Source organism: Carya illinoinensis, chromosome 5 (genome assembly GCF_018687715.1).
Source record: "Carya illinoinensis cultivar Pawnee chromosome 5, C.illinoinensisPawnee_v1, whole genome shotgun sequence".
Lineage (NCBI taxonomy): Eukaryota > Viridiplantae > Streptophyta > Magnoliopsida > Fagales > Juglandaceae > Carya > Carya illinoinensis.
The window spans coordinates 9,800,029-9,813,178 of NC_056756.1; the positions used below are offsets into that span (position 1 = coordinate 9,800,029).

Consider the following 13,150-nt stretch of genomic DNA (forward strand, 5'->3'; position numbering starts at 1 on the left):
GGAACTTAGTAGGGGTTAAGAATAAAAACCTCGACATTGATGCTTATTGAAAATACCAAAACCTTTCCTTTTTTTTTTCTACTTTCACTACGCGTTCATTTACAGAACATTCAAGTGAATCAACAAAGCCTGGTCCCCTGACCTCAACTATTTCTCGCACATCTACATATGGCCTTTTTTCCTGCATATTTATTACATAAATATTTCTTTACAAGGAGGATTTCAGCTTGTTCACCTCAGTCAACAAAGTGGAATTTCCTTCACAAGCTTCTGTTAATACCTCCATCTTCTTATCTATACTGCTCCTCTCTAGCGGTGAACCACCGTTTTGATCACTCATCTGAGATGCGGATGGCTTGTTATATCGAATAAGATTCATCATCATTCCCTGTACCATTCCATAATAAACAATTAAAGTACTCTTCCCTTTTGTTGCTCTATGGAAATCAAGGGAACAACAAAAGAGAAGACCACGCAAAGCTAACTCCAAAGGTAGTATTTATTTATGTATTGTAACTTTGTAGATGATGAGCTGTTTCCATATCCATTGACATATACAATTTCCACTACTCTCAATTCGAAATAAACACAAACAATGATGGTATACGTTCATGCTGGACTCAATCATTTTACCAGGCCCATATTGGAGTTTGACAGATATAGAAAGTTTGTGTACCTCATGGTGCTGCTTCCGGGAATAGTCTCGCAAAAGAGATTTTACAAGCTTGTTGCGCAGCAATAACTGATCAACTGCATGAGAGTGAAATATGAAAGAAGACAGGTGGTGGATAACTAGTGTATATGCAACTGATCCTCGAGCTGCAGCCCTGTCAAGGACACCAGAACTCCATGACTTCACATAAGCCTCCAGAATATCACAATTGTCCTGCGGAGGAACCAATGACAATACATTTTCATGAAATAAACTAATTTCTTGGGTATGTTTTAAGTTTTCCGCTAATAATATGAAATATTTGCAAGGTGCAACAGCAGTGGGTTTCAATATAAACAAGCTGATAGTTAGGCAGCTGTACCTCGACGGGTTCTAGGTATCCTTCGGCCTTGCCAATGCATTTCTCTAGAGGTGGTAGAAGATCAAGAACACAAGCATTAGTCAAGACATTCCAGGCAGCAAGTCGTGTAGGGGCCTCAACATGACGGTGCAGATAGACTGCAACTTGCCGACCAAAGATCGAATCACCATAAGATATGGCAGAAAACTGCTCCACAAGAGTTTCAATAAATGTAGAGTAACTCTCATGTATCTCTGACTGAAACATTAGAAACTCGGTATTATCTTTATTTCTGGATTCGGATAATAAATCTATGTTGTTCCCCAAACTAACGTCAGCACTTATACCCGTTCTTGATTGGTCAAGAAGCTGCCCATAGATATCTTGCAACGCTTCAAAAACATCCCTGCTCTTCTCCTCTTCAAGCACGCCCATACCAACAAGTAAGATCACAGATAAAGAATGTAATTTCCAAACTAAAGGTACCCACTGAACAGGGGAGGAAGCATTGGAGGATTTGAAAGTGGACATGGCTTCAACGCCTAAATTAAAGAAAAGTCCAGCTTTCACAGTTTCAAGCAAATCATGAGGGTCCTGCACAAAATTTTGTGTTTGATCTCTTTGCAGGCCAGCATACTTGCTATCACAGATGGTTGAGATTGGACTCAAAAACCAATGCATTGGAAGTGGCAGTCTCTGTTGAGCCCACTCTATTACTAAAGAAGTACACTCTTGACATGTCTTATTATTTGATACGTCCAGGTCTTCATATATGGTATCCAGAGCAACACTACCCTTTTTAAATGTTTGATTTCCAGAGGAACTATTTCTGACCATGTCTTTAGACTTCACCTTCATAGACAACCATCTGTTTCTGAAGTGAGAAGCTAATGTTTTACTGAAAACCAGGAGGTCGTCTTCTTTATACGCAGAGGGCTTAAATCTCTTATTAAGGTGAAGAAAATGCTGAATACAGAAATCAAGGAACTTTAGAACATGGACTTGGAGTAAAATATTTAATGCCTTTTCAACAATATACTTATCCCTTGGCCCAGCAGTCAAACAAACACCTAAGACAGAGTTTATCCTTTGCATACTAAAGGTCATTTCTTCAGCCATGGGTGTAACTGTAGAAGACAGAAACTGAAAGGTTTCGAGCAAGTTAATAAGAAATCCTCCATCTATTTGTCTCAACAGAGCAGCAGCAGACCAAAATCCTCCACCAGATGCACCCCACCCAACACCCAACCCTGGAGCAGGGCCTCCCCTACCAAATATCTCAATTGACTGAACAATGTGCCACTCTGAAGCAGCCAACTTCACAAAAGTATTTAACAGATTTCTCAATTCCACCATAGAACCCTTAAGTATCCCATCCTCAAGTATTTTAGCTTCTCTTGAGACACTATATTCTTGGGAAGGACTATGACTCTTGGCTAGCCAGATCAACTTATCAATGTTTACAACTACCTGAACAACTCCATGAAGGCAACATACAGAAGCTAATGACGTTTCGTAATTACTTTGCTGTCTCAAATGACATAGTTCCTCAATGAACGAGCCACCTCCAGTCGGGTATGCTGAGGCACCTGAAAAACTCAAAAATCCATTTTTAACAATTTCGAGTCCAACCTTAGGAACAAACTCTGGCAGCCATGGCACAAGTCCGACACTTCCATGCAGGTTGTCGCTGTCCTCTGGGATCACCCTTTCAAGCACTCTGCAAAGCATACGCAAGACAGCCGAATACACCCACAACAATGGAGTTACAGAAATATCTTGGAAGACAGAGTCACTCTCAGTTCCATTTTGCCATTCAAAGAGTTTAGAAATGTGCGGATCAGTCTTCAATGCTATCCACTTTATAGCTAAATCAACCATTGGACCGACACAACTCCAAGACCAGATCTCTGTATTGTCACCAGCATGCTCCTGTGAAAAGAGATTTGGAAGTCTTCTAGCCAAAGCCTCCAGAACGAGGTATGCCTCCTTAGAGATGGAAACAAATTCACAAAGAACACTCTTCTGTACAAGTTTTTCTATTGTAGGTGGATTCAGCCACAAGCACAAGGTAGGGAAAATATCAGAAAAGTATGATACACAATATCCGTAATGAATGCAGACCTTCCAAAAACGTAATTGTTCAACCATCAAAGCTGATGAAAGTTTACGGTTCTCTCTTCCTGATTTTACCCAGTGGTCAAGGGATGAAACATGTTGATACAAATGCCATGTCATAGTTCGGAAAGCCCCATTCTTTATAAACTCAAGACAATTCTCCATGTGTGATTGAGCCAAGACCTTGTTTTCCATATCAAACGTAGAAAAATATTAGCACTTTACCAAGCCAAATAAATTCTCAATTGAAAAAACAATATAAAACTCTCCCAGAAAGAAAAAGGTAATAAAATATCTTACCCGTAAAAGGCTAACAGATTTTATTTTAGAGGGATAACTTTCTATAGTGTCTTCCATAGTAAATCTGTGGACAACTGTTTCAACAAGCCTTTGGCATTTCATGATTGCATTTACACATCTTGGGGAATGCCTCGCTATCCCAACAAGTATAGAAAGTATGCATTCCTCTAAAGCCGCCGTAGGGTCTGTCTGAAGCCATACAAATGAATACCTATTAGAAAACTTGAACATGAAATACAGTAAATAGTATGCATTCCTCTAAAGCCGCTGTAGGGTCTTTCTAAAAACCATACAAAGGAATACCTTTTTTTTAATGAGTAACCATACAAAGGAATACCTTTTTTTTTATGAATAGCATACAAAGGAATACCTATTAGAAAACTAGAACATGAAGTACAGTAATTACTGAGATTGTGGGTGACCATTACTACAGACATGATTTTTCTGTTAAGTAAGAAGAATTTATCAATCCCCATAATTAGGACAAGCCCAATTACACAGCATTACTACAGACATATGACAAGGGATAGAGCATTTCAAAAGAAACATTAAAAAACATAACAAGTGCAATAGTAAATGTACTTTCTTCAAAATGTTGTAATCATCCATTTTACAAGAAAACTCCTTTCCGCAATTTTCTCGTGTGCATCTATTTGATGACAGGATGTTTGACATATATCAACATAAAATCAACATGCAAATCAGATAATTCTTATCAGAATGACCACCCTTTATTTATAGGAACAGATAATGAAGCAAAGATAGACAATGCACTTTTATTCATAGACAAAAGTACACTTGAAGTTACATAATGAGTATATTGTGTGAACATGTTGCAGACAATACACGCACATGCACCCACAATCACATGGCCTGCACCCATATGAAGACATAAATGCCAGTGTTTAGATAGTAGAGTTTCTGAGCGCAGCACCTATTTCCAGAATGCATGTTTCAACACAGCATTTTTTTTGAGAAAAGTAAGAAGATATATTCAAAAGAATAGGCAAAATGCCACGTTCAGATGTTTCAACACAGCATTATAAGCAAAATGAAGATATTCATTCATTATAGCCTTTCCAATATGATTTATGCCACTAGCAATGTCAATTAGAAAAATGAAGATATTCATTCGTTAAATCCTTTCCAATCTAATTTGTGCTACTGTCAATGTCGTCTATCTCACAGTCTAATTTAAGTACTAATAGAGGTAAGGCGGGCAATACAAGCATTAAGGCCAACAAAGTAGGAAGAATGAAAAGAGCAGGTGAATTCAGAGAATGTATTTGGTATATTAGTATAGTTGACTCAAGCATGAAGAAAACGAAGGATCTTCACTACCATCATGCTTACCTCCAACAGATAGAGAAGCCTTGGAAGGATTCCCATCCGAACCAAACCTGCAGCAAAATCCTGTCCACCAACAACAATATCGTCCTGAATTGTATGTTTCCCCTCAGATTCATCATCCACCATGTCCTCACCAACAGGAAGAATATTAGAAGGTTTAGCATTGTACTTCCAAAATCCACCATGCAGGAAACCAACATCAATCTCTGGTTTGCTACGGAACACAGGGGCAGTAAAGATCTCCTTCTCATATGTTGCTGTTTTCTGAAACATATTTTATTAAATTGAGCACAGAATAGTTATAGAATAAGAAAAAAACAAAAAAAAAGGGAAAAATCCTCTACCTCCAACATCTCAAAGAAATTCTCATTCACATCACAACTTAAAACACATTGAATGACTTTGGCACAAGCTAGAACTACAGAGCTGTGGTTATCATCAAGAGACATCCTACAAATAAACAAAACACTTACTTGAATTCAGCAAGTATCCAAAGTTCAAAAGATGGTCAAACAGAAAAAATAAAAAAAAGGAAATAAATTCAGAAGACAAGAACTTTCATCAATAATAATAAACTAGGAAAAATTGCTAAGGTACAAAATTTAACCTCAATCACCAAATATACCTCAAACTTGGAAATGTGCATAAAGCAGCACAAAGTGACTAAAGATTTGGAATTTGTTCTGTTGCATGTACCCAAGTTGACTTACGAAAAGATTTTTCTGAATGAAAGGCAGCAATGCGTGCCCTCAAACAGTCCCTGAATACAACGGTGGACAAGTTAAAATGTATGATACAGGAAGCTGGGCTATAACAATTAACAAGTTTCCCAGGCCTGTATCCATGCACCATTATTATTATGTTTTTATATGTAAACAAAAATGTGCACCATTATTGTAGGATGTAATTTTTTTTTATAAGTATAAAATCTTCATTAGAAGGTGCAACCAACTATTCAGAATGTATACACAAGTGAAGCTAGCAATTTTATTTGCAGATGACACTCTTGTTATGTGGAAGCAAATCAAAATCAGTTGCAAGTTTTGAAGGCGCTACTCTTTTGCTTTGAAGCAGTCTCCGGGTTGAGGGTGAATTTAGAGAAATCAGAAATGGTGCCAAGCGGGGGGAAGTGTCGAATATACGCCAGTTGGCTAGGACGCTGGGATGCAAGATTTATGCTTTTCCTATGACCTATTTGGGACTTCCATTGGGGAGTGCTTTGAGGGCACTTTCGATATGGGATACATTGATTGAGAAAATAGAGCAAAGACTAGCAGGGTGGAAGAAGATGTACTTGTCGAAAGGTAGAAGGATTACCTAGATAAAGAGTACTCTTTCTAACCTTCCTACTCATTTTTTATCTCTTTTCCCAATACCTGCAAGTGTGGCGACCCATATTGAGAAGCTCCAATGTGACTTTTTGTGGGGGGGTATGGGGGAGGAGTTCAAATTTCACTTGGTTAACTAGGGGCAAGTGCGGCGTCCTATCTCGGGGGGAGGTTTGGGGATTAGGAATTTAAGGGTATTCAATTGAGCATTATTAGGCAAATGGCCGTGGAGATTTGCTAAGGAACCAGACTATTTATGGAAATTGGTGATTGAGAAGAAATATGGTGGTTTATGGGACGACTGGTGTACTAGAGAAGTAAGGGGGGCTTATGGAGTTGGGTTGTGGAAACATATAAGAAAAGGGTGGGGGGTCTTTAACTAGTACGTTCAGTTTCAGCTAGGTATGGGTTCGAGGATTAAATTCTGGGGAGATGTTTGGTGCGGCAATAGGGCTTTACAAGACCAATATCCCTCTCTTTTCCAGATTGCAAGGGACAAGGATGCTGCAGTGTCAGAGATCATGGAGATCTCCGGGGGACAAATACTTCGGAACATTTAATTTTAGTAGGGCGGCACAGAATTGAGAAATAAGCAGCTTTGCAGACTTCTATGGACTCTTATACTCCATAAGACCAAACAGGCAATAAGAGGATGTTATGTGGTGGACTCTAACAGGCAAAGGTACTTTTTCCGTTTGTTCATTCTATAAGGCCCTGACCCAAGTGCCCAATACTCAGTACCCTTGGAGGAAGATCTAGAGACACAAGACCCCTCCCAAAGTTTCTTTCTTTGTATGGACTGCTTCTTTAGAAAAGATCCTCATCACTAATAATTTGAGAAAAAGGAGGATCATCATTGCAGATTGGTGTTGCATGTGCAGAGGAGGGGGAGAGTCGGTAGAGCATCTTCTTCTGCATTGTGATACAACTAGGATTCTATGGAATGAGGTTTTCGCTAGAATAGATATGGTCTGGGTTATGCCAAAGACAGTGGAGGCAGTTCTGGCCAGCTGGTCAAACATAAGAGACAGACAACCAATTAAAGAAATTTGGAAGATGATCCCTCTATGCATTATGTGGTGCTTGTGGCAAGAGAGTAATGAGCGGACTTTTGAAGATCAAGAGAGATCGTTGGGGGAGCTTAAACTTTTATTTTTTAGAACTCTCTGTAGTTGGGCTATTGCTGTAGATTTTAACGGCATGGCCTTTCATGATTTTCTTGTCTCTAATGTGCCTACCTAGTTAGGGCATTAGAGTTGTGTTCTGACATTGCCATTCTTTGATCAATATATTTTATTTATTTATCCAAAAAAAAAGTGAAACCCATCGAGAATGAAAAAAGATACAAGAAAACCATGAAAGTTATAAGCATTCAAATGGTATCCACCTCAGTGATAAAATAAGCTCAGGTTCCGGACCCAGTGCAAAAGCCCATACTGCCTCCCAGTCTGTATATTTGCCAAGTTTGTTAGCATTTCCCAAAGGAATTCCAACTTCAGTCTGATTAATACCATGTAATGCCTTCTCAAGCAATGAGGCGATGAGATGCAAGGCAAGGGCTCGTTGTCCTGGAACCTGAAAAAGCCAAACATAGACAATACTAAAAGAGAATAAAAAAAATGCAGCAAAAACTATAAGAGGCCATTAGTAATAATTCTCATATATTAGAGAAGTGGTTTTCCAAGGTTTAACTTATTACAAAGGGAGCCCATAATATCATTAATTTATTGATTCCAACATCAGCAAATGTATTGGGGAGCCCAATCAAACAAGATATGGTTCAGCAAACATTATTTTTTATGCCGTGAAAGTTCACTAAGGTAGGGCCCTTCAAACCCAATCCCTGGGTAGTAAACTTGAATACATGACCCCACCCACCAGAACCATGTATCAAGTAATCTAGGAGAATTCTTAGTGCGGAATCAAATCCAGGATGGTTGAGTGTACAACTCATCCCAAGCCTGCCCCTTGACAACTATGTTGCACCCTGTCGGGTCAAACATCATACAATTAGAAGAATCAAGCAACACGATACAAGATATAATGTAAACTGACCACACTTCGAGTAAGTGCCACAGCTTCTTTAATTGTGTAACCTGCTGCACTGGGGTCGCCTTCAGTCCGTAGGAAGTCACGCTCCGTAACCTTGTCAGCACTATGCCCATTCTGAATAGCAATACCACCTAGAGCAAGAGAAATAAAGATGTATGTAGTCAATATCATTTAGAGGCATAGGTATTGTTTATCTCATGTAGTAAGAACAACATTCATGTACTTGCATTTTCTATACTTAAAATATTACTTCTTTGCTACGTATTTCATCATCAAAATCTATATTGACTTTTTGACAATGGAATCAAATCACCTAAAGTAAAGTTGAGTATATAATAACAAAAGATAACAAGAGGAATCCATATATAGGCTACCAGGAATATTGATTATCATTTTTTGCTCATGTACAAAAACCAAGAAAAGTTAATTGATTACATATAACATCAACTCTAAAAAAAAACTATTAACAATCATTATTCAACATAAGCTTCTATGGAAATGTTGCAACACTTCTCACCATTAAACCTAATACCAACATAATCTATCTCATCAGCTAATGGCAATCAACAGCGAGATGGTGCTCGTGGATTAGATGGTGCGTAACAACAGCGAGATTCTCTATGTTGGTAAATGGTAGTCAAATTGGCCTTTTCAACAAGTCGTGAGGTCTGAGACAAGAGGATCTACTGTCCCCACTCCTCTTTGTTATTGTTATGGAGGCATTGAGCATAATGACTTTGGCGTTGGTTTGCAGTAGTTTCATGGCTAGATTCTCGGTTGGTGATCCCACTAGGGGCACTATTAACATTTCTCATTTATTATTTGCAAATGACACGCTTATATTCAATGAGGCAGAATAAAACTAATTACGGGCACTGAGGACACTCCTACTCTATTTTGAAGTGGCTTCGAGTTTGAAACTAAACCTTCAAAAATCTGAATTGATGCCAATTGGTAATGTTCGTAATATCAGACAACTAGCTAACACTTAAGAATGCAAGGTGTCTGCCTTACCTATGAATTATATGGGTCTACCATTGGGATCTACCCCAAGGGCAGTAACAATATGGGATACAGTGATAGAGAAGATCGAGCGTAGACTGGCTAGTTGGAAGAGACTGTATTTGTCAAAAGGGGGCAAGATCACTTTAATCAAAAGTACTCTCTCTAATCTACCAACGTACTTTTTATCTCTATTCCCAATTCCAGCAAGTGTGGCAAGTTGGATTGAGAAACTGTTTAGGGACTTCCTTTGGAGTGGCATGGGGGATGACTTTTAATTCCACCTAGTCAAATGGACTAAGGTATGTTCCCCACTTCCCAGGGGAGGGTTGGGTATTAGTAAAGACTTTCAATAGGGCATTACTTGGGAAATGGTTGTGGTGATATAACACGAAACTGGAAGCTCTATGGAAGTTGGTGATTGATTATAAACATGGAAGTGTGTGTGTTGTGGAGAGGGGGGGGGGGGGGGGGGGGGGGTGAGGGGGTGGTAGAGAGGTAAATGGGCCTCACAAAGTAGGGATGTGGAAGCATATTAGTCGATGATGGGAGGTGTTCGCTCGTCAGACTAGACTTGTGTTGTTGGGAGATGGTTCTAGAATAAAATTATGGAGCGACATATGGTGTGGAAATAAGACGCATGAAGATTTATTTCCTTTAGTATTCAGGATGGCATGTGAGAAAGAAGCTTCAATGGCTGATTTTATGATGAAAGTTGGGGATCAAATACAGTGGAACATAATCTTTAGTAGGGCGGCTCAAGACTAGAAGATTGGTAGTTTTAAGGAATTCTTTCGACTTCTATATTCTGTAAGACCGAGCATCCAAGGAAATGATAAGTTGTTGTGGGTACTGGCAGGTAAAGGCACATTCTCGGTACAATCGTTCTACAAGTCTCTCACACAAGTGCAGAACACTCAATTTCCATGGTAGAGGAACTAGCATAATAAGGTGCCTCCCAAAGCAACTTTCTTTGCATGGACAGCTTCATTAGAAAAGATCTTGACGACGGATAATTTGCGAAGACGCAAGGTGACCATAATAGACTGTACTGCATGTGCAAGAAGAGCGGATAAACTGTGGATCATCTTCTACTACATTGTGATGTTGCTAGAGCGTTATGGGTTGAGGCGTTCAGCAGACTAGAGGTAGTGTGGGTTATGCCCACCACAGTGGAGGCGCTCTTGGCTTGTTGGACAAATCTAGGAGGTATTCCACAAATCAAAGCCGTGTGGAAGATGATCCCTATTTGCATTCTATGGTGGTTATGGCAGGAGTGGAATGACAAGACGTTCGAAGACAAGGAGCGATCTTTTGAGGATCTTAAATCTTTTTTTGTTAGAACATTATTATAGGGGCCATAGCAATAGACTTTAATGGTTTAGACCTGCATGATTTTCTTGTTTCCTTTTATCCTTCCTAAATAGGTGTTCTCTCTTGTATACCTTCTTCTGTACATGGGCTATGCCTATTATATTAATACAATCGTTTACTTAAAAAAAAAAATTAAAAAAATTAAAAAAATAAAAAAAAAAAAAGCTGATGGCACTTGAAACATTACAAACACAATAGCTTTTGAATATCACACAATATCTAGCCTATATTGTTTTGCTTAAAATGCCAAAGTAGATAAGTTGTTTTGTAATCATTTACCTAAGCATAAAAAAATGCATAACTAGGTAAGCATATAAAAATAAAAAGCATAACTAGGTAATGACATGCATGAGAGACTAAACAAGCCTATCTGATTAAATAATCAATATCTGGACCTAAGAAAATAAATTACATATGTTTCTCTTTTGAGCCAAAATCATTCAGAAATTAGGTAACCAGATAAACAATGAAAATGCAGATGTTTTTAAACATAATTCAAAAGTAACAACTAGAAAAACTTGGCCTTACCATTCCCAGGTACCTGGACATAATCATTCTCAATCACAGTCCCATCCAAGGAAAATCTTAAGTCCCTTACAGCCTCAACTCTGTCACTCCAAATATTCCATAAACTGCAACTGGTTGCTCCAGATGACTTCTGCAACTCACCTTTGTCTTGCCCACTCCGTGTACCATTAGATGTTGTCACCATATGAGAGCTATCACGGTCAAAATGTGCAAAACCTTTTGCATTTTGTGTATTCTCATTTTGGAGAGCGCTTTGTTCACCATAGGTGCTGACTTCTAATGTTGAGCCTTTTTGATTCTTTAGTTTGTCTTCACCCCTCCTTTTTAGTGCTTTTAGAATTGAAGGGTCCAACTTCTCCATTATCTCTGCCTGTGCTTGTGCAATCTCATCAGGTGACATTTCCTGTAACCGGGCACGGTTCTCAGCATCAATCTGGCTCTCGAGTGATAAGGTCTCTTGTTTCGTTCTCTCTACAATTGAGTTAAAAGGGCTAGTATCTTTAACTTTCTCCTTCAGACCTAGTTGGTTTAGGTTATCTAATTCCATGGCATTGACTGAACTAAAGCGTGCATCACCAGAAGCACTAATCATAGCCTCAACAGATTTGTCTATATGCCCATGAGCATTTAAAATAGGTTCCATGTCCATTTTCATTGGAGAAAACACATTTGCATCAGCTAAGAATGGGTTGCTGGACATGCTTGTCTTTGCTGTATTTCCACCTTTTCTTTCTTTTTCATTTTTCTGATGGCATGAGAGATCTTCTGCCTTATTTGTCGCAGAAGACTTATCATCCGAAACAAGCGCTCTCCACCTGCTTAAATCCAATTCTTTTTTCTTCTTCCTCTGCACTGGATTTGCAAAAGGTGCCATTGAATCATATTCCATGGAAACTTTAGCTTCCTCATCATCCTCCCCGTCTCCATCACCATTATTATCATCCTTTACACTAGCCGCTGGACCCCAATGCTGATAAATTAAATAAAACAATGCGTCATTTAGAAGGAAAACAGTATAAGTAACTTTTTAACTGCACAAGTAGGGCATTAAGACCGGACATTTTCGTAGTGCTTGCAGGAATGCAAGTGAATGAATCTCATGCCCTATATAGTTTATTTTCTCAGTAACAATTGATTTAAGAACTTGAACCACATTCCGGCCATTTTTTTTTTTTTATGCCGGGGAACCTCCCCAAGGCAGGGCCCTTTGGACCCACATTCCGGCCATATTTATCAGCTCCATTAACCCATTAAAAGAAAGATGAGTGCTACAGCCACAAAGGAATTATACAAAAGTAATCTCATAAACTGACTAGACTTCATGTAACCCTTCAGATATGCTTTACAATAAAAGTAATTTTACAATCTAATAAATCACATCAAACCATATCAGTTATTACTTTTATGTAATCATTTTGTGGCTAGAGTATTTCTTTAAAAAAAATGAATGATCCTTTACAACTCTAGTGGCATCTATTTTAGTTTCTCGAAAATAATTTATTAGAAAAGAAGTTAACTCAAGCTAAGTCAAATGATCCTAGTAGGCTCACTCACTATTAGTTCCCAAGTAATGAAAGTTCTAAATTCCAAATTTGATTCCTTGTCTTCTTTTCCACATTTCCAGCAACTAAACAAGTACTAAATACCAAAAAGAGAACAACATATTAGGGTTTGTACGATTATAGCTGGTGCTGCTGCTCGGGATTAGAAGAATTCGAGGCAAAGCAATGATATTATACCGGACCGTGGGAGCGGTGGCGAGCGACAGGGAAAGGGATAACGGATGGATTGGGAGGGGCAGTCTGACTGCTCGGTGTCTTGTTGGAGATTCCCTTTTCGACAATCCCACCCACTATGCACGAAGCATCGCCCTCGCTGATTTGGAGCGCGTTGGCACCGAAAATATTCGGTCGATAGGAGGAGCTCTTTGGTTCGCTCCGTTTGCTGCTTTGCTGCTTCTTCTTCTTCTCCATGAGAGAGAGAGAGAGACGATGGTGAGAAGGCGGGATTATTCAACAAACGGGTGCTGTATCCTCTACTCTAGAAGCGTTTCACTCAAATCGACATTATAAACTTTTAGTTGTT

General features: G+C 38.9%; 1 protein-coding gene across 1 annotated transcript; it reads right to left on the reverse strand.

Annotated features, from left to right (window-relative positions):
- Nucleotides 1-15: 15 nt before the first annotated feature.
- Nucleotides 16-13,122, reverse strand: LOC122309735 (transcriptional elongation regulator MINIYO). The gene is made up of 10 exons (XM_043123341.1): nucleotides 12,805-13,122; nucleotides 11,066-12,035; nucleotides 8,165-8,292; nucleotides 7,497-7,684; nucleotides 5,126-5,231; nucleotides 4,785-5,045; nucleotides 3,432-3,620; nucleotides 1,035-3,314; nucleotides 677-886; nucleotides 16-388 (listed from the first exon to the last, which is right to left on the reverse strand). Exons 1-10 carry the CDS (start codon nucleotides 13,036-13,038, stop codon nucleotides 209-211), a joined length of 4,746 nt encoding a protein of 1,581 aa, XP_042979275.1. The 5' UTR covers nucleotides 13,039-13,122; the 3' UTR covers nucleotides 16-208.
- Between the last annotated feature and the right edge of the window lie 28 nt (nucleotides 13,123-13,150).

Coding starts and splice junctions, on each gene's coding strand:
- LOC122309735 (XM_043123341.1), bottom strand. CDS start 13,038: ATGGAGAAGAAGAAGAAGCAGCAAAGCAGCAAACGGAGCGAACCAAAG. Junction 7,685..8,164: donor TGGCACTTACTCGAAGTGTG/GTCAGTTTACAT, acceptor TGGCTTTTTCAG/GTTCCAGGACAACGAGCCCT. Junction 5,232..7,496: donor GAGCTTATTTTATCACTGAG/GTGGATACCATT, acceptor GTTTATTTGTAG/GATGTCTCTTGATGATAACC.